The sequence below is a fragment of the Pipistrellus kuhlii genome, unplaced genomic scaffold (assembly GCF_014108245.1).
Source record: "Pipistrellus kuhlii isolate mPipKuh1 unplaced genomic scaffold, mPipKuh1.p scaffold_m20_p_6, whole genome shotgun sequence".
In the NCBI taxonomy this organism is placed as follows: Eukaryota; Metazoa; Chordata; class Mammalia; order Chiroptera; family Vespertilionidae; genus Pipistrellus; species Pipistrellus kuhlii.
The window spans coordinates 31,554,776-31,579,120 of NW_023425562.1; the positions used below are offsets into that span (position 1 = coordinate 31,554,776).

Below are 24,345 nucleotides of genomic sequence, written 5' to 3' on the forward strand. Positions count from 1 at the left end.
AAGGTCACATAGAGTCAGGACAGCCCCCTTTCCTCTTGTGTCAATTCAAAATAATATCATGAGGTTTTAAAATGTACCTCCTCAATTATCTCCACATAAAAATCCCCTCCAAAGTCTAATGATATCTTACTCAACCAGCAATAGGTATACACCAATATTCATGACTTACTAACCATTTCTTAAGGAACACCATCTTTCACCTATTTATGCTCAAAACAGATATGAAACCACTCTTTTAAAGGTTTTATGTGAAAACAAACCAATTGTAATTATACTACCTACTGTGACCAAATTGAAGAAGGTTTTGGATATTATTGAGGGTTTTTTGTTGGTTATTTGTGTTGTGTGTTTTCTTGTACAATACCGTATCTTTTGAAAGGAAAATGCTTCAGAGGCATTTATTTACAGGAGCTGACTCAGATTGATTGAAGGAGGTATGCACAAACAAATTCTAACTGCAGATGATTATGATCATAATTAATATTAAAAACAAGCCAGAATACATACCATGTATAGAAAATGGCTTACCATTGTACTTAGAGCAATATAACCAGTATATTTCAGACTGTGCTTATTCAAAGGTGCCCGAATGGTACTTACATGACTTTTTTTTAAGTATACAACATCTGTAAACCTTCAAGTAGGGAAGCTTAAAAAAGTGAAAGAAAATGGCATTCAGCTCTCCACTGCAGCCACAAATTCAGAAGGTCAGGAAATATCTGAAAAGTGGGCTTTTGGCCATTGTCAACCTCTGTTAAGTTTTATGTTTATTTTTTACCTTAAATTGGCATGTTTTTGTGTTTTAATAATATATTAATTAGAACTATTTCCTTATTTTAAAATTATTTTTATTTAAAATCATAAGCCTGTGCATTTATATGATTTTTCATTTTCAATCTTTATAAAATGGAGACTTATTGTTAATAGAGGAAAAATTGATAATAAAATCTGCATCCATGTTACAAAGAATTTTCTTCTGGAAAAAGTGTCATGTGTTTAAATTGTGGCAGCAACACACATGTATGAGCAGGGAGCCTGAGACAGGCACAGCCCCAGCTGGCCATTCTCTCTTCTGGTTTTCTCCAGTGAACTGCCCAAGCAAGAAGTAACTGCTTCTTTAGATGTTCTTGGCCTCTCCCCACACCTAAATCTGGGCTCTAGCTACAGCCAGAAAAATATTTATAGAGGAAGGCCATGTCACCATCTGTTTTCAATCATTCTCATGGAGCACCTCCACCCACAAAGTGAGGTCCTTTGTACCAGGGTCACAAACAAAGGCTCTCCAGGATTTGGTCCTCACTACCCATCTTACGTGGGAATAGGTCCAGATGAAATGTCAGAAAACAGAAAACCAGTGGCAAAGACAAAGATAAAGATCTGTTTCCTCCCACCTAAACAAGATCCAGGGATGAACTGGTCCTCCACTGTGGTCTGGTCCTTTACCCTGTGCTGCTCCAATTACTACTTCTGCCTCATGTACCAGATCACTCACTGCTTAGCCAGCCTTCAGCTCTGCATTCCAGCCAGGGAAAGGGATATTAAGGGTATGTCCTTCATGTCAGAGACACTTTCCAGAAATTGCACATGCCATTTCAGATTGTATTTCATTAGTCAGAAGTAGTCACCTATGCATATCTAGGGAGACTGGGAAATAAAGTCATTATTCTGGGATTATTTTATACTCTTCAATCAGGGAATCCATTCTTTCTCTTTAGTTGTCTATTATAACCTGGCATGGGTAGGTCTCATGGAGGGAAACCAAAGAAGCCACTTGACCCTGAAAAAATTCACGGAGATTTCTTCTTTCTGATGTCACCCCAAACCAGAACCCTGTTCTCCTGGATGGGGTTCCCCACATTGTTCTTTCTAAAGCTAGTCATTGTTCTTTTCTAAAGCTGCCAGTCCTCACTGAGAGAGAGAGTGGAGCCCTCCATGTGGCTCTTCTCTCTGCATAGAAAGAAAATCAAGAACAGCAGATCTAAATAAAGACATGCACAGAAATCAAAATGAAATAAGGAGTTGCCAGCTTTGCAACACTGTTTTTCTGCTGTCAGCATCTTCTAATATGTGGTCTGTTTTTTCCTTGGTCTAATAAATTACCTACCTTGAGAATTTCCTTTACCTTGCTGCATTATTCTTGCTTTGGTCATCATTTTTACAGGTGTGGCAAGTCCGTGAAAACCAGGTACGTCTTGCCTTGCCTGGTTGGCATGGCTCAGTGGTGGAGCTTCAATCTAGGAGGTTAGGGTTTAATTCCCAGTCAGGGCTTGATCCCTAGTGTGGGACATGCAGGAGGTGTCTGATAGATGTTTCTCTCTCATCATTGATGTTTCGTCTTTCCCTCTCACACTCAGAGCTCATCTCAGGATATCCAATATACTCAAAGAATTTTCCAATCCCAAAATCAGGACATGTTGTCTGATAGCAAAATTAAACTTAGGAGAACAACAAAACATCATTTTAAAGTCATGGTAGACACCCCCCCAAAAAAAAGAGAGGATCATCATAGAAACTGTTATGAAGGCACATTCACCTACAGTCCCCGCCCACACTCAAAGGGGAAAGTATGAAAAGAAATTTCCTTTTCTATTTTCAGAAATCTCTTACAGCCACTTAAAATCTAATTCAAGGGCTAGCAGCTTCCTTATCCAAGAATGCAGACGATAATAAGAATTTTTTTTTTTTTGTATCTTTTTCATGATGAGATGGTGTCTCTCTGAGCACTTCACAAGCTCTTTGGCCCGTAGGGACTGCAGTGTGCATGCTCAGGTCTGCAACAGCAAACCCTGGACTCTGCACAGGAGAGATACACAGTTACACCACAGGCTGGAGCAAATGAGGTCCATGGATGCCACTTACATTCATTGGGAAGGGAAGGGGAAGAATTGGCAGGAAAAAGTATGCTGGGAAGGAAGTTTAAGAGTAAGACCTCACTTTGCAGGTAGAGATGCTTCTCCTTCTCTCATTCTTCATTGTCCTCTTCCATGTGTAATCATAAGGCTTTCTATCTGACTCTAATCCTATTAGATTGTTATTTGTGCTTTTTTAAAATATTTAAAACCATATTTAAAAGGCAAAAATGTCCTCAACAGGACTTGTTTCATATAGACTTCCTCATACAATGGATTTTTTCATCTAAATTAGTTTATGCCACAGTTTTGCTAAAATCATGTATTTAACCTTCTGATATTCCTTTTTCCACACATATTCTTGGAGTTATAATATAATACAAAGCAGTTCCAAAGTATTTTATACTTAAGTTTCCTTTTTCATGAGTCTCTCCTCAGTGGGCAAGTTTTAATTTACAGGCTCTTCCTAATCCATGGGTATTATCTATAATAATAAAAGGGGTAATGTGCTAATTAGACCAGACATCATTTGGGACATCCTTCCTGACAAAGCCAGGTCTGGAGGAAAGCCCAGGTCCCGGATGCCAGAGGGAAGCTGGTGCTGGCAGCTGGAGGATGGAAGGCGTACTCTTGCATGAATTTTGTGCACCGGGCCTCTAGTGAGTCCTGATTTTCCTTTTCAGAGTCAACTTCTTTCTCTCATTCAAACAGATTGTCCTCTATTTGGCAATCATATAAACAGGAGACCAGGCAAAACCTTCAAATTTTTACTCTAAGGCAGTTGGAACTTACCGAGGTGGGATAGTCTTTGCTGGGTTGTGAAGAGTTGGGGAGTGGCACAAAGACCATTCACCTGCCTTACTCTGAAAACCACTGGTTTGTGGAATGCTTGTGAAATGGTCCCTTCCTTCCTTGGCTTGGCCCTTCCCTTATAATACAGTCTTCTTTCCATTCAATAAATGTGACTTGAATCACAGTACAGACCACTCTGGGAAATTTTGCACTAATACATTGATTTATTGAATAAATACTGAGTTCCCACCAACAGCCAGCCAAGCACTTTTTTGGGTGCTGGATGGGTAAGACTCGGGCTGTCAATAAGAACTTGGTCAGCAACTGGAGAACACACACTGTTAGAGTCAGAAAATCCTCTGCCTGGGGCAACAGCAGCCCCTGTTACTAAAGCCAAGGGGAGGCCTGGGCTCGGAGCCAATGAGCTCCCACAGTGGATCTGCAGGAGGGACTTCTCACAGAGGCTGAGCTGACCTTAGCCCAGGTGTTTCGTGGCCTTAGGAACATTTCCAGGACCTTCCCTTTGGCCATCTTGCCATCGTTTGTAAACATTTAACCAGAAACCTATAATCTGGGAAGAGCAAGCAGGTGCCACGTTATTCAAGCTAACCCACTCAAGCTTATTCCTTCTTCAACTGCTCTAGGTTTGTTGACCCTTTGATGACAGAAATATAGGGGCAGGTTGTCTCTACAGCTCTGGTTTATTTGCCAGAGTGTTACTTTTATCAACTCTGATTACCGTGGTGGGGGAGGGGCGCTTGTGTGGTGTAATTGTTACTACAGAATTCTAATGGGAAAGCATGTGACAGAAGATAGAAAGTTATATCTTCGAGTTATAAGGTGCCAGTACACTCCTTTATTTATTCACTTATTTTTATTCGCATTTATGGGATGCTTACTGTATGTGTCCGCATGGCTTGCCTGGTGCTAGGGAGAGGGAGAAAAAGGTGCCTAAAGGTAGGCGGGTCTGCAAGGAACTGAAGCGATCTAGGAAAGCCAGAGACAAATCCGCTGAAGCTGAGAGAGAAGCTGGTGGGGAAGCACAGAGAGGAACTAGTTCTGTCTGCAAAGAGGGGTCGGCAGAGGCTTCCCAGAGATAGTGAGCCTTCGGTGAGTTAGAATTCCCAGTCACATCCAGTTAAGAATAAAGCCAGAGAAGCAAGGGGAAGATACAGCCAGCTATTAGAATCTTGGAGGAAGGAGGAAAGGGGTCCCTTTCAAATAATTTTAAATCATTTTAGCATTTCTATAGTTTCCTTTTTCAGGTTTACTAGCTTTCACCCCTACAGTCTCCCCATGGCTGATTCGAGTCGGCTTCCCCGCCCTACAGAGGTAATAGAGTTTTTCCAGTAATGCCTTACAACTGCTTTCAGGGAGAGTGATGAGTTCTTCTGCCAGAACACAAGCACAGTAGCAGACAGCACCGCCAGACAAAGCAGTATCTATCTACCAAAGGACCTGATAACCATGTCCCCCTCCTGTTCCTCCCTCCCCTCCCCCACCCAGGTCTTGGCGGGAGACGGGTCTGGCACCTGACCACGGGGTGTCCATGACCCCGGCGGTTGCGCCCCATCCGCAATGAAAGGGTTATCCGGCAGCCGCAGCCATCACCACGGGGTCACCTGCGATTCCGCCTGCGACTCGCACCACCACCACCACCACCACCAGGACCACCACCGCAAGCCCTACCAGCTGAGCCCCGTGGAGCAGCACCCGGAGCACCACCCGGCGGACCACCCGTACTACACGCAGCGCAACTCCTTCCAGGCCGAGTGCGCGGGCCCCTTCAGCGACCCGCTGGCAAGCAGCACCTTCCCTCGCCGGCACTACACCTCGCAGCAGGAGCTCAAGGACGAGTGTGCCGCCCTCGTGCCCCGCACCCTGGCCACCAAGGCCAACCGCCTGCCCCCCAACCTCCTGGACCAGTTCGAGAGGCAGCTGCCGCTAGGCCGGGATGGGTACCACACGCTGCAGTACAAGCGCACGGCCCTGGAGCACCGCAGCAGCGACAGCCCGGGCCGCATCCGCCACCTGGTGCACTCGGTCCAGAAGCTCTTCACCAAGTCGCACTCCTTGGAGGGCCCAGCCAAAGGGCCCGGCAGCGTCAACGGGGGCAAAGCCAGCCCCGACGACGCGCAGACCCAGACCGTGCGGTATGGCAAGCGCAGCAAGAGCAAGGAGAGGCGCCCCGAGCCCAAGGCCCGGCCCAACACCTCTCCCAGCACGTCGTCACCGGGTTGGTGGAGCTCTGATGACAACCTGGACAGCGACATGTGCATCTACCACTCCCCGTCGGGCGTGATGACCATGGGCAGGTGCCCCGACCGCTCGGCCTCGCAGTACTTCGTGGAGACCTACAACACCATCAGCGAGCAGGCGGTCAAGGCCTCCCGCAGCAGCAACGACGTCAAGTGCTCCACCTGCGCCCACCTGCCCGTCAGCCTGGACGCGCCGCTCCTCAAGAAGAGCGCCTGGTCATCCACGCTCACCGTGAGCCGCGCCCGCGAGGTCTACCAGAAGGCCTCGGTGAACGTGGACCAGGCCATGGTGAAGGCGGAGTCGTGCCAGCAAGAGCGTTCCTGCCAGTACCTCCAGGTACCATTGCGGTCGGGTGGTGGGTGTGCAGAAATTGTACCTGCTAATTGGATGGTGACTTCTCCTGGGTCTTAGGACTGGCTCTCTTGGGAATTTTCTGCATGAAAAAAAAAAAAAATTGTTTTAACATTTCTGTGTCTAAGGGCTAGTGCTCTTATCAGGAAACAAACCTGCTACCATCTTCATCTGGTTAATCTTGAGTTACCAGAAAGCAAAGTGCTTTGAAAAGCACACCCGCCTAAAGGCAAGGAGTTATTCGTGTTCTGTGTTCTCTTGTCTGAAGGATCGTGGGATAGAGAGGAGAGGAAAGGGGAGCCTACACGGAATTTTAAAATAGATCCACCTTTTTACAAAAGTCAACAATGGCCTTTGGAATTTTGGAGTTTAATTGTGTCTATCTAGAGTTGTTCATTTATTTTTGTTTGTTTTATTTTTAGTTGTGAAATTCTGTTTGGAGTTATTAGTTTGGGGAAATTGATCTATCTTCACCATTGTAATTGTCACACCAATACCAGCACTAACTACACTCCTACCTACCTAAGCCCCCACTGCCCGGGGCACAGGGAATGAGGGAATGCCCTGAGCACTGGGAAGGTGGAGCTGGAGCCAGTTTGGGAGCCTGACAAGCACAGCTGCAGAGACCTAGGACTGCAGAGAGGAGGAGGAGGAAAGCGGGGAGCATCCACACAATGAAATGCAATTAGTGTCAGCGTGTAAATCCCACACACGTACAAACCCACCCCCGGCTGCTGCTCCTCTGCCACAACCTCCTCATGCTTTCCTACTGCCCTCCAGTCACTTAAACTAGATTTCACCTGGAGAGAAAGAAGAAGGGAAGAGTATTTCTCCTCCCTACCACCTTCCTCTAGTATTGTCATTTTTCCTACGACACAACCCTTCATAAGAATGACCCTCATAGTCTTCCTTGTTACAGTGTCTTTTGGCCACTTTCTCCTACTATCCCCATCTTTTTAAAACGTTTTTTACTGTATTATAATAATTTCCCACTCTAATCTTAAGAATTAATGCTAGAAAAAACAGTCTTCCACTGAGAAATTTATCATCTTGCTCTATTCCTGACAAAACTGGTTCCATTGGGCATGCGTCTACAAACCCTGAGAATATTCTAGGCTGGCAGTCAGTGAACAAGGTCAGTGCCAGAGCCCTTACCCAGACTTCAGAAGAAGCCACCAACATGTGGATAGTTTTCACAAACACTACACAATTACATGGTGTGTTGCCTAAATTAGAGCTAAGGAATCATTTAATCCAACCTCTTCATTTAGCATATAAAAAAAACTATACTCAAAGTAAGGTAAAGACTCAGTGGTGTACTGTTAGTGTGTGGCTCTGGTAGGACTAGAATCCATGCCTCTTTATTTATGGAAATGACCATTATAGGAATTATATCAGAAAACTTTAGAACTGCCTTAAGCACATAAATTTCATTCATCACTGAGAATAAAATACTTTGATAAGACTGTCTTGAAGAAAGAATGGATAATGAGATAGAAGCCTGAGAATATATTTTGTCTATAAAGTTTCTGTGACTAGCAGCAAAAATAGAGTAATTAAAAAAAAAAAAACTGGACTTCAATAAATAGTGATGAGATTAGATAAGAAATATCAGATTAAAGAAGGATACTTACATGCATCTGGAGCTAGGCTTTGTTAGTAACAAAATGCTTCCATTGTGTTGCATAATTGCCTATGTTCTTCCTACCTAAAATTCTTTTCTCTTTTCTTTTTATGCCATTGTGAAGTAAAAAGCTCAAGAAGTGGTGAAAGTGGAGAGAGAGAGAGAGAGAGAGAGAGAGAGAGAGAGAGAGAGACTAATATTAATTGAAAACTTACCAAATGCTGTGGCAAACCTTTTCATATTAATTCTCATAATAATTTTGAGAGCTAGATATAATAATACTCTGTTTTTACAAGAAAGGAAACGAAAGCTTGGAAATATTAAGTGAGCTAAAGATATGTGGCCAGCAAATTATAGAACTGAGATTTAGACTTAGATGTATGTGATGCAGAGTAGTTCTTTCCTATATACCCAGCACAACCCTGGAACCAAGGGCATGAAAATGGTGAGCAAGGAGAACAAAAATCTTTGAAGTAAACCTATTATGTATGTTCTTTAGTAAAATGAGAATGAAAGCTTGAAGGTTCAAGTATAGGATTTAGCACAGGCATATTAGTGGGTCTCCTATCATAAAGATTTGGAAATTCTACTTTCAAATTATTTACCTTATTTTAAGCAAATTTTTAAATGAAATACTTGAGGCTTACAAAAAGGTATTTAAAAAAAAAAGTAAAATACATTCCCCTTATACATCATTCAGCAATAGAAATAAAACCTTAATTGCAATGGATCTCATACATTCTTTCCTCAATCCCACTTCCCTCCTTTCCTCCTCAGAGTAATCACTAATCTGATTTTGATACACAAAGCACCTTTATTTCTAATTCTGAAATTATCAAAATATTGAAAACATTTAATACTTTCTGTCCTATACTAGGTAATAATTAACCCTAGCCCAAGCTAGTTCAAGTCTTTAAATATAACTGAGAGTAGAGTTATACTTTCTTTAACAAATGTTGATATTTATTGAGCTCCTATTCTGCACAAGGCTTTCAAACTGAAATATGGTGTAGTAGTAGTTTAGTGAGTAAACTAAACGTAGAACAGTGTGTTCTTCTCAGCCATTGTGCTGATGTCGGAGAGTTCCTCTAAAAAGAAGTGAGGGTGCTGGACACTGGCAAGGGGAGGCAGGAGAATGGGCAGCGCCTGAGAACTGGACGTTCTCTCCAGCTCCTGTCTTGCGTTAGAGGAAAAGGAGAATCTGCTGTCCTGTGCAAGCTCCTCTCAGAAAGATGGATGTAGCCAGCTCCTGCCAGCTCCTATGGGATAATTCCATTTGTAGGCTCATCCTTAGTAGCAAATATGCGAAATTCAAGAGAGATGGGATTTGTGTGTGTGTGTTTCTAGTTGTATTGTTTTAAATACCACCTAATACTGAAATTGGATTTCCAATGTGTTCAATTTCAACATCACAGGGTTTAGTGGACAAGGTGTTGAGCTTTAAATGAGGGTCTGTGTTCTAATCCCTCCTTACCACGAAACGGTGATGTGGATGTTGCCTGGAGCCATTGTTTCAGCTCTTCAGGGTCTCCTTCCTCTGCTATAAAGGGAGACACTTGATCTAAAGGCCTGTGATTTCAGTCTACATCTTTAAACTCCTAAGTTAGATATGCAGAGTACTAATTAAAGCAATTTTCGAGAGCCTGGAGCTCTCACTTAATAAATACCTTCTAAAAGCGAATGTTCTCCCAATGTTATTTAATTTGCTCTTTAAAACCGAAAGGTATTTTACAGTCGAAGAAATTGAGATTTAGTAAATTAGGTTAAGTACCTTGCCCAAGGACACAGCTAGTCCATAGCATCATGGTGGGTCAAAACAGATGTCTGCCTGCAAAACCTGAATTCTTCCCTTTCACTATGCCCAATCCCAACCTTCTTCCAAATATAAAACAAAGTAGCATATATCAAATACTTTTATGTGCTAGAAATCATACAGTATCTCATTTAGTACCTAAAACAACTTTGTAAAGTATCACTGTTTACTCCAGCTTACAGACAACATAACTGAGATACAAAAGATCTGAAATCATTTGCCCAGGAATGCATAGATTGTAAGTGGAAGAGCTAAGTCTTGATCCCAGATTGGACTGAGTCTCTAATGAGCTTCAGAAATAGAAATAAATGTGTTGGGTGTTTTGACCTGATGTATGTGCCTGCATGTTTATGAAATGTGAGCCATCTTAGACAAGCAACAGAATGACTGAAAGGTTCCGAATTTGATTAAAAAATGAGCAAAGATTAAATTAATAGTTACCAATAATAGCATCTAAATACAGTTCTGATTCTCCCTTTGTCCAATTATCACTTAGAATTAATTTAACATAGACCATTGCTGTGATTATATAGAAAATGAGAGGTCTGTAGGTATTTGGCCTCTGTCTGACATTAATTTCAAAATGAAATATTGTAGCTTGAAATCATTGCCAGTTCCAGTTAATACAATCAATTGGTGATAATGTGCTCACTCACAAGCTGTTTGTAGTTTTTTTTAAAAGGACTCTTCGCCCCCCCCCCCAATATTGTTATTTTTAAATGTCAAGAATCAGATGTCTGCTGTGTAGAATTATTGTACCACTGCCAGTGACTGTCTGTATCAGGCTTTGGATCAGGGACATGGATTTGAAGACATTAAAACTGTTTAATTCTCAGTTGAGATGTGGTTGGCTTTTGTACATTTGGAATAGAGCATTTATGGCACATCTCAGGGTAAGTGCTAATAGTTAAGTAAATAAAATAGGAATGGGATGAAAGGAGTAAAAGGAGCTTTTGTTGTGGTTTTGTTTTTGCTTTTAAAAAGCAAGGTTCTTGGTTCTGTATATGCGTCTTTATGTAAACGTTATATGTTGAATGATGGGTATTTAAAGCCATTCAGAAGAGCAAGATTTTAGATTTCCAACTGTTAGCCTAAAAAACAAAACCCCTTCAAGTCATGGATTTTGCGTTCATTCAGCAGCAGAAACAGGAAAAGAGAAAGAAAGCTCTCTCCGGTAGAAGTAGAGAGAGGCACAGAGGGAGAGAGAGAGAGCAAGACAGACCCGGGAAAGAAGGCACTCACAGAGATGAAATTTTAGGAGAGCAACATGATCGACCTCTTTAAGGCTGAGTGGGTTTCTTCAGTTTGTGTGCAAGTTTCAAGAAATGGAAGGACTAACCAGGTTTGGGTACAACTCTTTCATTACTTTGTGTTTGGTGACAGTATGTTGCTGGTTTGTGTGGTCTGAGGTGGAGGAGAGAAGGGGCGATTGTGCTGTTATTTTATTTCTTCTCTAAAGACTGAAAGAGCTAACAAACTAATGTTTGTGCAGATGGTAAGGAAACAGGTTGATACTTCGGACACCCACAAATCTGTGTCCCCAACAGGGGCTTTGTAAAACCTTTAATTGACACAGATGATCTAAGGTGCCAGGTGCTATTAGAGGACATTATGTGGCTAGTGATTGAAATGTGATTAGTTGTTTTCCATGATAAGAATCCTGAATGCTTACTGTTTTGTTGCAAAATTAAAATTTCTGGAGGGTTGAGGGGCTTGGGGGGGGGGGGGGGGGGGGGGGAGAGGGGAACAGCACAAAAGATCACTGAAGTATCATTCATAAAACAGAAACCCAGGATTCTTTTTCAATGCAGGTTCAACTGTTTGTCAACATTTTGTTCAAGATTATTTCAGTCTTTGCCCAGTGAGGTTTTTCTGCCCCTGGTTGAGGCTTTTCTTCCTCTTGTTTTAACACAATGAAATTATACTGAACCAACTAAACTACTTTATGTGAAAGGTATGACAGTGCTGAGCAATTCTGCTAGTGACTTTGGTTACTGTGAGGTTTCCTTGCTGCCTTTTTAAAACCCCCATCAACCACAGTCCTTGATGATTTTCTTTGTTGTTGTTGTTGTTTGTTATTTAAATTGCTTTAATAATCCAGCAAGGAGTGTCAGAAATTTTAATGTATTTCCTCTTTGTCTTGCACAATCTTCTCCCTACTTGTCACTGATCTCAGTAGAGGGGTCCTTCTTTGTTGATTGGAAAATGAGGCTACTCCTGCCTGCTGCTAACTTTGAATGTAGGATCAGTGATCAGCAGCAGAAACCTCACAATCCTCTCCCAGGTTTTCTGCAATTCTCACTATCGCCCATATCCAAGAACTGGGGGGGGTGGGGGAGACAACTGGCAAAGCACTATGTGAAAGCAGGGCTCCAGAAAGACTCAGTGGTGGTAAAGGGAAGATCGAAATGAAATAGAAAAAAAAAATAGGATATATGTCTTGAAGGTTGTTAAAGAAACTTAGTTATTCTTGGTCTACAATTTCATTATTCTAAAGACATTTTCGATAACACCAGAAGTGCTTGGTTATCTGATCCCACAAAGTCCAATGTATTTATTGGAAGCTTTCGCATTGGTTAGCACTGAGTAAAAGAGGAAAACTAGCCTTAGGTCTCTCAGTGGTTTATTTTTCTCAGCTCCCATGCATCCTTCTAGGGAAGTTGCTTGGTTGAAAATTAAAGATAGTAACCCATGTAATAATTTACCATTCTGCAGAAAAATATTTATCCATCATCTCTGGTCCACTTGAGATCATGGCTTTACACAACTTTACACAGTGATCTGTAAATGGTAGAACTCATTATGTTTTGTTTGAGGTTTTATAGGAGCCACTAAAAACACATGCAGTGTTACCAAGCTGGCTCTGATTTGGTGACTAGATTGTTGTTTGTTTGTTTTCATCATTTTGATTTTTGGTTTCAATGTGACCACCTCTTAGTATATTCTTGTGCTCATTGAGATGGAGTTGAATCAGAGGAAATTTCATTTTTATAGATCTAAACAGTTAAAATTACAAATATGAGGTTCAAACTATAGCACCTCATTATTAATAGATTATTTTCTGTCATTTGCTAGGAAAGCTTGGCTTTTTAAAAATAAAAATTGGACTGTTTAAGTAAAATGAGATTACTACTAACAAGCCTATGAAGAGTTATATAATCTCACCTGAAATTTTGAACCTGTAACTTTTCCCACTGGGTAGCAATAACATGAATGTGTGACTTCACATCTAGGGCTCATTGACCTGCTTCTCAAGACCATTTTGCCTCATCCCCTGCCTTCTGGCTCCACCACTGATAACTCCCATTTGGAACAGATTATGGCACAGGGAAAATTCTTTCACTTTATTTTTGTAAGTGCATATTTAGGTGTTTTTATAAATGCTTAATCTGAAACCACAGTTGGAGGGGGTGCTTTAATTTTTTTCAGTGAATCATTTATTCTCTTTCAACCCAGTTCTCTCTATTTGTAGCTCAAAAATAAAGATATAGAAAATGAATGAATCCATTGCTGTTATTCCATTAACAGAGGTAAAGGAGACAATATAGTGTAATGAGAGACATATACAACTCCTTCTGTTACTTTGGACCAATTTCTTATTTCTACATCTTTTTTTTTTTTTTTTAAGAACATTCATTAAGAAACAATGACCAAGGAAAGGCCTCTTCTGATTCTCTAATCTTTTAAGTGTGAGAATATATAGAATTATCATTAAAAACTAGGTAGTTTATTTTTCATTTTCTAAAGTTTGGCAATATGCCCTATGTTATTTCTATTTCTAAGATAAAGAGACTTTTAATTACATTTGCAAAATAAATTTTCTAGATAGGTAGATCTTTTCTTTTACTATTAAGTCATTATATTCTATTAGTTATAGTGCCTTACTCATTGTTCTTACAGAATTAGGAAATGTTTTACAAAATTTAGGCTTGTGATATCACAGAACTGTCTATGAAGCAAAATAATGTGGAGTCCAGGGTTAGTGTTTATTATATGCATGTTGTGACCTATAATTCTATGGTTACAAATGGCATGTAGTATTTTTAACCCCTAAAATAAAGAAATGAGTATGTTTTTTCTCTTATTCCCATCAGTCCCTCCTGCATTCCAATGGTTTTATTATGAGTGAACCACATGCCAAAGGAGAACAAATGGAGATGTGATCTTTAGGCACAGAGGCAGAGCCCTGATTACAGATTTTCAAGACAATGCTCTTCTTGCTGACATATCCCACTCTCTTGGCAGCCAGTTTTCCTCACCTCTCATGTCACTTTCCTAAGATAAAAATTGTTAACATATCTGTAACTGTATTGTCCAAATGTGACATGTAAGAGAGAATTATGGGGCTATGAGGCCTTTACATCAGGACAACTCTAGAAATATGTAAGAGAGATGACCTGACCTCTTGGTCATTACTTTCAAAATGAAAAAGTAAGTAAATGCAAAAAAAACCAAAAAAAAAAAAAACCATCTAGCTCTAAAGTTGAAAATACTATATGAGGCATTATACACTGAGTGCCCAGATTATTATAATCTCTGAACACATAATAATCTGGCCACTTAGTGTATATCCTATATAATAAAAGGCTAATATGCAAATTGTCCCCTCGACCAGGAGTTTGACCAGCAGGCAGGCCGGCCAACCACCCATGTCCTGTCCCCCTAGCCAGACTGGCCAGACCCTACCCATGCACAAATTCATGCACCAGATCTCTAATAAATTTTATATATATATATATATATATATATATATATATATATATATGTGTGTGTGTGTGTGTGTGTGTGTGTGTATGTATATATATACTGAGTTGCCAGATTATTATGCTCTATGAACTATGAATTCATAATAATCCAGCCACTCAGTATATTTATGAAGGTTATTATGAATTCATAGTTCATAGATCATAATAATCTGGCAACTCAGTGTATATATTGGCATCCATATGGGTAAAAATTAGCATAATACCACATTCATCTGCATGTATAGAATCATGTATGTGTGTGGTCACTTGCTTTATCATTGAATATGAGGACAATGGTTCCTCAATTTTATGTATGCATGAAAATCAGTTTGAAAGTGTCTATAAAATGAGCCTTTCGGGCATCAAACCAAAGAGATTCTGATTCTGTACATCTGGAGTGATTCTGTTACAGAGATAAATCCAAGAACCACACTTTAACACAGCTCTGGGGAACAAACAACTAAAGTTATCATTTTACCTACTGAAGGGGGCAGTCAATCCTAAAAAATGAAAACATGGGGTTTAATATTGCCATTGACTTCCAACATGACTTTGGGTTCCCTCTAATTAGTATTTCCATTTCTGTATCTGAAAAGGGTATAATAACACAACCTTTGTATTTGTTCAGGTGTTTAACATTTTTTAACTTTTAAGTTTTCTAATAAGTAAAAGATCTAGTGTTAAATGTTTTGAGCTTACAAATCCTGACGTTAACATGCTTCTCTGCTTCTTCCTGTGATTCACGTACCTTCCCACTTTTTCTTTTATGTTTTGCTGGATCGAATTTTTATTAATCCACAGTCTGATTCCATGGTAAAGGAAAGCCCTCTCCCAGCATTGGATAACAGTAGGTCTTCATCACAGGGTAGGTTTTAGGCTTCTTCGTCAACGTGCTAACTACACATAAAGCTTTGTTTACAAGTGAAAAGATCATAAAGGATTGATCTTTTGAAAGCTTAACATCAGTGGGTCAGATTTTCCCTTGCCTTGATATTTACTCATGGAGCACAATTTTTCTAGCCTCCTCGAGGTTTAGTTTGTTCAAATAAAACCTCCTTTTATTTTCATACCTTAAGTCTGTCAAGACACTGGTGCCTTATTCCAGGAAGCTTAGGTATGTCAACAGGATAATTCAATTAACAGTCACAGCTATGGGGATTGTCTACAAGGGACTCTATATATTCTTCATTGTTTTCTTTATTGGCTTATTCAGGTTCTCTGAGGAGTGTTTCAACCCTGGCAACTTTCATAGGTGGGAGTTCTTCTGCCATTGCTAGCAGATGACAGAAGCTCCTTCTTCGTCACTCTTCCTCACTCCCGCCCAAAGTCCCTGATTAATCCTCTCTATTCTCTGAAGCCAACTGCAGCATACTTATAAGGCTGCAGAAATTCAGACGAAGAACATGAACATCGAAGCCAGCTCTCTCTCAGGAGCTCTGTCCTCCACAGGACCATGGGGAGCTCAGACTTTCTCAGGCAGCCACATACTAGCTATCTCACCTGCTTCCATGTTGCCACTAAAACAATAAAAATAAAACCAATTCTCATTCATGGGAAGAATGGACTACAATTTAATAAAATGATGAATTTTAATTGTGAAAAGTTGAGCAAATAGTTTGCCATTTTTCTTTATAAAAATGGAAATGACTAAAGATAAAGATCCTCCTGTGGGCGCAGTAGGACTCTTGTAAGGTCACCCAGGAACTGCAGCCCATCCTTAGGCCATCTGCTAGCCCAACTTGGATTATGGGCATCGGTCTTGACTGGTGACTCCTCCTGCAGTGAATACGTAGAGAGAGACACGCTCCTGTAGGACTTTGCCTTCAAGTCCCTTAAAGCCATGGTCGGCAAACTGCAGCTCGCAAGCCACATGTGGCTCTTTGGCCCCTTGAGTGTGGCTCTTCCACAAAATACCATAGCCTGGGCGAGTCTATTTTGAAGAAGTGGCGTTAGAAGAAGTTTAAGTTTTAAAAAATTGTCTCTCAAAAGAAATTTCAATTGTTGTACTGTTGATATTTGGCTCTATTGACTAATGAGTTTGCTGACCACTGCCTTAAAATATCCTAACTACTTATAATCCTTAGAGAATTTGTCTTTTTTTTTCCCCCTTCTCCTCTTAACTAGTAGTTTAGCTGGCTTTTCTGTGACTCAGGAGGTGTCAGTGAAAGTAACTGTCATTTGTTTGCAAATGAACCCTGAGCTTTCTGAAAATGACTCCCATATGAAATCTTTCCCCCATAACACTCCTCCAGCCTTCTAGTTGATTTTAGATAGTTTCCTGTTCTCCCACCTCTTGGAACTATTCCATGGCACGCAGAGCAGACACTTTTAGTCAAAAAAAAAAAAAAAAAAAGCCTATAAATAGCTGATTTTCCTACTTGCTGCCTTTCCTCTGAGGCTTTCACAAAGGAGGTGAAACAAATCCACCAGAAACAAGAACTCTCTGTGAGGGGTGAGTGGCAAGGCTTATGGAAACTCGTTTCCATAGGCTGAAAATTGTCGTGTAGGTTTGCCATATTTGACTTATGCAATCATTGAACAGAAAAAGAAACATTTTATTTCATGCTAGATGATCTCAAGAACTAAACAATCAATCAAAAATATCTCATATGAGCTTTCATACTACTTTAAAAATATATATTTTTACTTTCATGCTTTTTTTAATCCCCAAACCAACTATATTTATTAGCTTTTATTGGTAAATTTAGATAACTAAGCCCTATAGCTATTTCATGACAGGAAATTTGAATTTTCCAAGTTATTGTCCTTGCTTACAAAAGGTTTTACTATTTAGCCCAGCTTCTCTTTGTCTTCTATGTGATGCCCCCTGCAAACCCTCCCACCCTCACCCCGCCATTGTTGTCAACACCACCAAATCTCACATAATGATATTATAGAACAACCTGGAAGACTGCCCATACTAAGCAAGACCTTACTATCACCCTCATTTACCTTATTGAAATCAACCTTAGAAATCAGACATGTGTTGAAACTGGTTTGGTTCAGTGGATAGAGCGTTGGCCTGCCGACTGAAAGGTCCTAGGTTCGATTCCGGTCAAGGGCATGTACCTTGGTTGCAGGCACATCCCCAGTGGGGGGTGTGCAGGAGGCAGCTGATCGATGATTCTCTCTCATCAATGTTTCTGACTCTCTGCCCCTCTCTCTTCCTCTCTATGAAAAGTCAATAAAATATATTTTTTTTTAAAAAGAAAAAAGGGGGGAAAAAAAGAAATCAGACATGTGAGGTTGATTATACTCACACCCACTTCCAACTTCCCATGACCTATATCCTTCTGAGCAAAAGAGAATTGGGCTTAGCAGTACTTTCCCCTTTTCCTTTCTTCCCCTTACTTTTTAGATAGCTATTTTATAATATAATTTGGAATAGGAAGCCATCAGTTTACAGATGAGGAGACTGAGGCCTGGAGAAATTAACTGGCATTCTCATGGCTTCTCTCTTGTAGAGGGTCATGCAGAAGTAGGGATAGTAGGAAGTCTTCCTCTTATTCAATCTGTTAGTGTTCCTCAATCATGTAACACAAAACATTCATTTCTCTTAACTACTAGAGGCTTGGTACCCAAATTCATTCATGGATGGGGTCCCTCAGCCTGGCTGGTAATCGAAGCCTATGGAGGGCCCACCAACTGAGGGGAGAGACCCTGGGAGGTTAGCCAGCCAACCCCACCCCCAATTAGGGTGGAGAGGCCAAATTGGGGGAGGAGAAGAGAGGGGCCATGGGAGATTGGGGGGCCAATAGAGGCCCAGATTGGGCCAGTTGGCTGCCACAGTGCCCGCCATAGTCTTTTTGGTCATTGCACCATTTGGTTGCTGGGCTTTTATAGATAGATAGATAGATAGATAGATAGATAGATAGATAGATAGACAGACTCAAGAAATTTGGCCTCCTGCCCCGCCCCTTGCTTTTTTTACTTTAGGCTTTGGGACTCATTTGGTTGTGGCTTACTCTATTCTGTAGTTTCTGGAAAGTGCATCTCGTTGTGCCTTTCTTCTTTATGCACTCCCAGTGAACATGCACAGTCAATATAAGCAGTTATTGGCAAGAACTTCAAAGATCAGTCATCTCAGAGCATTTTACACTTTTAACCATGGAATTTCTTATTTGTATAAAATAATTTAAAACAGAGCTATGCCTAATGAAGCAAGAAGAGGAAGAAAAGGAGGATTCAAGTCCAAATCCTCTTCCCCCATCTACTGCCCCGCATTCACGTTTTCCTGGGGTGGGGAGAAATTTCACACACACACACACACAATTTGAGAACTATTGCCCATTCCTTCCCCAATAAGCAGATCTAAGCTATCAAAGAGAGTTTAATGCCCAGGTAGGTGGAGGGGATATTATATATTTACTCTTGATAAATCTAATAAATCAGAAGACCCTGATAAAGTCCAAAAAATGTTAAGTAATTATCCCATGCTTGGTAAGTTTAATTCTTTGCATTCCTAGAATGTAGTCCTAGTGCCCTGTCCTTTATGAAAACACAACTGAGCATGGGTTGCCAAAAATTCATGATTAATTCACACTATAGAATCACTTCTTAGCTATAACAGAAAATTATTTTTTTAATGTTTTTGTTTATTCCAGAGAGGAAATGATAGAGAGAAAAAGTTAGAAACTTCAATGATGAGGAAGTATTATTGATCGGCTGCCTCCTGCATGCCCCCTATTGGGGATCGAGCCCACAACTCTGGGCATGTGCCCTGACTGGGAATGGAACCTACGGAAGGTCAAGCTCAACCACTGACCAGGCATAACAGATCAATCTATTCACTTTCCCAAAACCATGCAGTGTAAATAGTCCCTTTGATCTTTTTTTACAAGAATGTTTCTTGATGAGAATTTATTTTAATACCAATTTTAAAACATTATTAATTATGGATCCTACCATTGAGCTTAACTGTAAACCCAAGTCTAGTTTGGAGAGTGGTCATGTTAGAAAGCAAGTAATATATGAGGTTCATTTGCAAAGTCAGATATATAAAATATCATTTCATGTAACAGGAAAACTATGTCTCAACCTGAGAAAGAACCATTGCTCCAGGCTGTTTTTGCTTTTTTGTTTGTCTCAATGAGAAACAGTACTATTGGCCCCTTGAGACTGCCAACTTGATTGTAGTTATAACATTGTTAAAACACTATAAAGTTATATCTGAATAATCATTGTCTTCTCATTTTCCATCCTTTCCTTGGATTAACTTGGGAATGTTTGCTTCTATAAGAAGTAATTTCATTGAAATGATGATGAAATAAACTAAGGAGTCCCAAATATGATTCCTCTAAATAAGCATGACTTTATATTTGTCCTTTAGGGAGACCAGACAGTTATTTTCCAGGCATACTGTGAGCCAGAATTCTGTTTGGTGCATGAACTCCTATAATCCAGATTATTAACTAAATATTGGAGAAACTCACCAATTTTACTATCTGATTAATTATTACTCTAATCCATAAGGAAAAGAGATGTTTCCCTAAAGATTTATCTTTAGAATGCTTATAAATTACCTTATAAAAGTATAACCAAATCAAGTCAAGAATATCCAGGACGGAGTACTCATGTGTGTTAGCTTAGAGCTGGATACCTATATCCAATGCATAAACAGCGCTATTTACAGATATTAGTAGAGTTTAAACTGAATTCCTTTAATAAGCAATCATATAGAATGTTCAAACTTTTTAAGTCCATTAAATAGGTACCATATTTAATTATGAACTTGAAAGTCAATATTTATTCTGATTCTCAGCTTATTTTGGATTTTTCCTCAGGTACATGTAGCTCATTGTAGATAATTTCATGTTATAGCAAGCCTTTTTTAATGCCCTGTCCTATTTGTTTAAGCCCAGATGAAGTTAATTTTAAGTAATGGATACAGGCTTAGTATGTTCCACAGCCTTCACTTTCTCTTGATTCAAGATTTTATAAAATATCCCCATGCATAAAATAAAATGTTAATAATTCACTTAATAGGGCTTTGAAGATGATTAAGAAATAAAAAAAATTCCCTAAAATTAAGCCATGCCAATTTAATTTCATTTATATTTTTGAAATGTTTTATTAGATTAATGAATGAATAGAATGTAGCAATGTCTTTCTTATTTTCAGCCAGTGAGGAATCCAACCAAGTATCAAAATATATAATCCCTTTGCATCGTCTAGGTTGTAGAAAGAAAATTTTTGTTGAATGATTTAATAGAACTGCCATTCTCAACAAGTCTTTCATTCAACCAAGATTTATTTAGCACCTGTTCTATCGACCCAGACTGAACTCCAGGAGAGGTGACTAGATACTAGTAAAAGTGGGAAAGGGCTAAAGACCAGCTTGGGGTAAAGAACAGAACTAGATAGCTAACCAGCAGGCTGGCGAGAATAAGTGCAAGTGCATTGAGGATTGGATTGAGTCCCTGATAGACAAGATGATATGGAATCATTTTTTTTTCTAAAATATTCACATTTCCCAAAGATGGAGAATATGATCCAGCCTAGACACCAGGCCCAAGCAATTTAACACTCTGAGCAGAATATATCAGGATAAGCAATGGTGTGAAGGTGACAGAGAAGACAGACAACTCCCCAAAGAGTATAGGAAGCATCAGACTCCTGAGTCCAACAACCAATCTGCTGGCCCTGGAGGCAGTGGGGCTGCCCAGGCCCTAGAGAAAAAAATCTGGATAGTAAGCAGAGTCCTGTTGGAAAAGGAAAGCATCCTCAACATCAGTACCAGGCCAGTAGGAGGCGCTCTCCTGGATTCTGTGGGCAGCAGCAGCAACACTGTACCCAGAAAATGGAGATGCAGTGGGGCTGCCCTTAAAGACATAGAAGTTCAATGGTATGAAAAAAGCAGAGAGAGCAAGTCCAGAGATAACCCCTGGGAGTAAGAGTGGATTTATGATTACACTGAAACCTAACGGCATCCGCAGATCATACACCTGAGAATGGAGCTATTAGATCAGGAAGAGTTTTCTAACAAAGGCATCAGATCTCAAGTAAGATGAAGAGATTCTTGATATTAAAAATGTGTAAAGGAAGGCTGGGTGGACATCTCAGGGGTGGAACGAAGGAAATTTATGGTAAAATGATGGCAGATGGCACATTGGATTCCTTTTAATCAAACAGTCTAGTTCTGTCTGCCCAATATGGTAGCCACTAGCCTCATGTGGCTATTTAAGTTTACATTAACAAAGTTAAATGAAGATGAAAATTTAGTTGCTCAGTCACAGTAGCCACATTTCTAGTACTCAGCTCAGTAGCCAGGTATGGCTGGTGTTTACCACATTGGACAGCACAAATATACAATATTCCCACCGTCACAGAAAGCTAGTAGACAGCATACCTCTTCTTCTTTTGAGTTGGTAATGTGTGTGTGTGTGTGTGTGTGTGTGTGTGTGTGTGCGCGCGCGCGGGCCTGTCTTAATGCACTGATTTCTACTAGATTTGGGGTTTTCCCTATGGAGGTGGCATCCTGTTATGATGTCTCAGTGCTCAGCAGTGTCAGGGCTGGTCAATACTTCTCTGTGTGTGCCTGTGGCAGAGGACAGCTCAGTGAAAGTGAGAGCTGCCCTGTGGGAATGCCTGTTCCTCCACTTACCCACTAGGTGGCATTAAATAATCCAGTCCACCACTCTTAGCTTCTGTTTCTTCCTTTGAAAAAGACTCTCCTCGTGGAGTTATTTCGAGGAATCTATTCTATAGTGTACCTAGTTTTCAATAAGAACAATCAACTTTCACTAGAAACCTGAGGATTTGCCCAGATTCTCATTGAGCATTTACCAGCTACATGTTATGTACGTGGAGCATTGTGCTGGGAGTTTATTTGTTCCCCTGGATCTGCCCTCAGCCCTGGCACCAGCCCTTCCAGGAGCCCTGCTCTGCCCCTGCCTCATATTGTGTGCCTGACTCACCATTAGCCAACTGGGAAGTACCTACAATAATATTTCCATTCACACTCTGAGCTTTGCAACTGAAGCTCTGTCTCGGACACTAAGCCTCATTTGTGATTCTCCTCCTTATTTATAAAAGAAGCCTGTAAAGCATTCCTCCTACTCATAGTTATTTGTAAATTACAATGTTTTGGCACCTGTAGGAGCTGAGCCTGGGTGCAAATGGACTCAGAGCTTGGCAAGGCTTAGTGATTTCTGCTACAGCCAGTCACACCACTGGTGCCAATCCAACAGGCCCTCTCCCCAGCCATCAGGCATGGTTAGCATCTTACCTGAGACACTTCTGTCTACATCACACTCTCCTGCCTTTGATCAAAAGGCAAGAGCTTTCTAGAGAGACCCTACTTGCTATGGGTTTTCCAAGGCAGTGTTTGCATTAACCCTATTCATGAGGTGAGTGAGTCTCACACCTTACCTTTGCACACTAGAAATTTAATTCATGAGTGTCCATGTGAGACTTAAACACACTATTCTGAATTGTAAATGTAGTTACCTATTTACATAATAGGCAGCAGTCGAACAGTCACGGGGATGTCCTTTTGAAAGTAGATTCTTGTTTTGGGGAAACCGGTTTAACCAAACATGTGCTGTCTGGTTTCCTTCGTTTACTTACCGAGCTTCAAAGCCATGTTTCTCATATTGCTCTCTGAAACCCAGTGTTCTTTGGCCATATTTGAGACCTGGGGAGAGAGATGCTTCAGCCCAGAAAGACATGAAATGGTCACAAGCCAGTTGGAAAACTTTACTTTTCAGAAAAGGCCTTTTTAGAAAAGCTTACTGAGGCAGGAAACCCTAATGGAGAGCCTCAGAGGGTTTCCAGGCCTGGAGTGTTCATGGAGAGGTTACTCATAGTTGAAGCAACCAAAGAGCAGAACTGAAGGGCAGCTGGATTGACTGCTGAAGTCATTCTATCTTGAGAAGACCCTTTGGTAGGATAGAGAACAGGGATGGGTATTGAGGAGAACTCAAATGCAGAAAGGCTGGGCATATCTACCTACCTACCTACCTAATTCAAGTGTTCTTAGACTGGAAATGTAGGGTGGGCAAGAATGAACTCCAGGTACTCAGTAAATTCTTGATACTATATTAAAAATTTGGGAGGAGTGTTTTATATTCCTTTTGCTTGGGAGAAAATTTCTTAACATTTATCATATTCTCAAAAGAGATAAGGAGCCATTAATCATGATATTGTTAAATATCATTGTAGTTTTTTTTAATTAGGTAGTTTCCAAAAAAAACTTAGAATTGATTACTTTTCTTCTTTCTTATAACAGTCCATTAGAAAAACCTGTTGGTCATGACCGCAAAATAATTTGAGGAATGTGCACTTGTTAAGGAGTTGTTGTGGTAGCATATTATTTGAAATAAGTAGATTCTCTGTTGGAACTTGAATATCCTATTACAAAGTAAAGCTTATACTAGGATTTACTGTGAAGGAGCGTTTACTGAGTGATCAAGTAAAATAGCAAAAACAGGAGGATCTGATGTGTACAAGGGTTGAAGCTGAGAGAAGAGAGGAATTCAAAGATTTGTAAAATAGTTCCTACTCTCAGAGAGTTTACAGTCAAGTGGGACACCACATAGTTAAATAAATATATAATACAAGGCAAAGTAAGAAGTATAAAGATACCTGAACAAAGAATATGGGGTTTTTTAAGAATAAGAATCCCAACCTGAGCTTAAGAAAGGAAGGGTAGAGGACAAGAAAGATTTCCCAACTGGAAATGCTGTATCTCTAAAGCTTTTCTATAATTTCTATGAAAGAATATTGAAATTTCTCTTAGCATTTTTCCATGTTTATTAATTGCTCAGTAATTCAACCTTGCATCCCCCAGGCCTAACTTAGTGTTTAGCAAACACAATTTATGTGTGGATGGATGGATGGATGGATGGATGGATGGATGGATGATGATGGTCATAGGCAGGAACAAGTGAAAGCCCAAGGGAGAGAAGGGAG

General features: G+C 40.3%; 1 protein-coding gene across 10 annotated transcripts in view; it reads left to right on the forward strand.

The window, feature by feature from the left end:
- The window catches only part of DLGAP1 (DLG associated protein 1), a 572,027-nt gene that overhangs the window by 331,744 nt on the left and 215,938 nt on the right, over nucleotides 1-24,345 (forward strand). For 5 of the 10 annotated variants that reach the window (XM_036418494.2, XM_045574247.1, XM_036418496.2 and 2 more), the window contains exon 4: nucleotides 5,148-6,236. In XM_036418494.2, the coding sequence (XP_036274387.1) occupies nucleotides 5,220-6,236 (1,017 nt within the window). In that variant the 5' untranslated portion in view covers nucleotides 5,148-5,219. Of the gene's footprint in view, nucleotides 1-5,147; nucleotides 6,237-10,432; nucleotides 10,582-10,841; nucleotides 11,037-24,345 lie in introns of those variants that run through there. The other 5 variants (XM_036418505.2, XM_036418499.2, XM_036418503.2 and 2 more) reach the window with 5 other exon arrangements.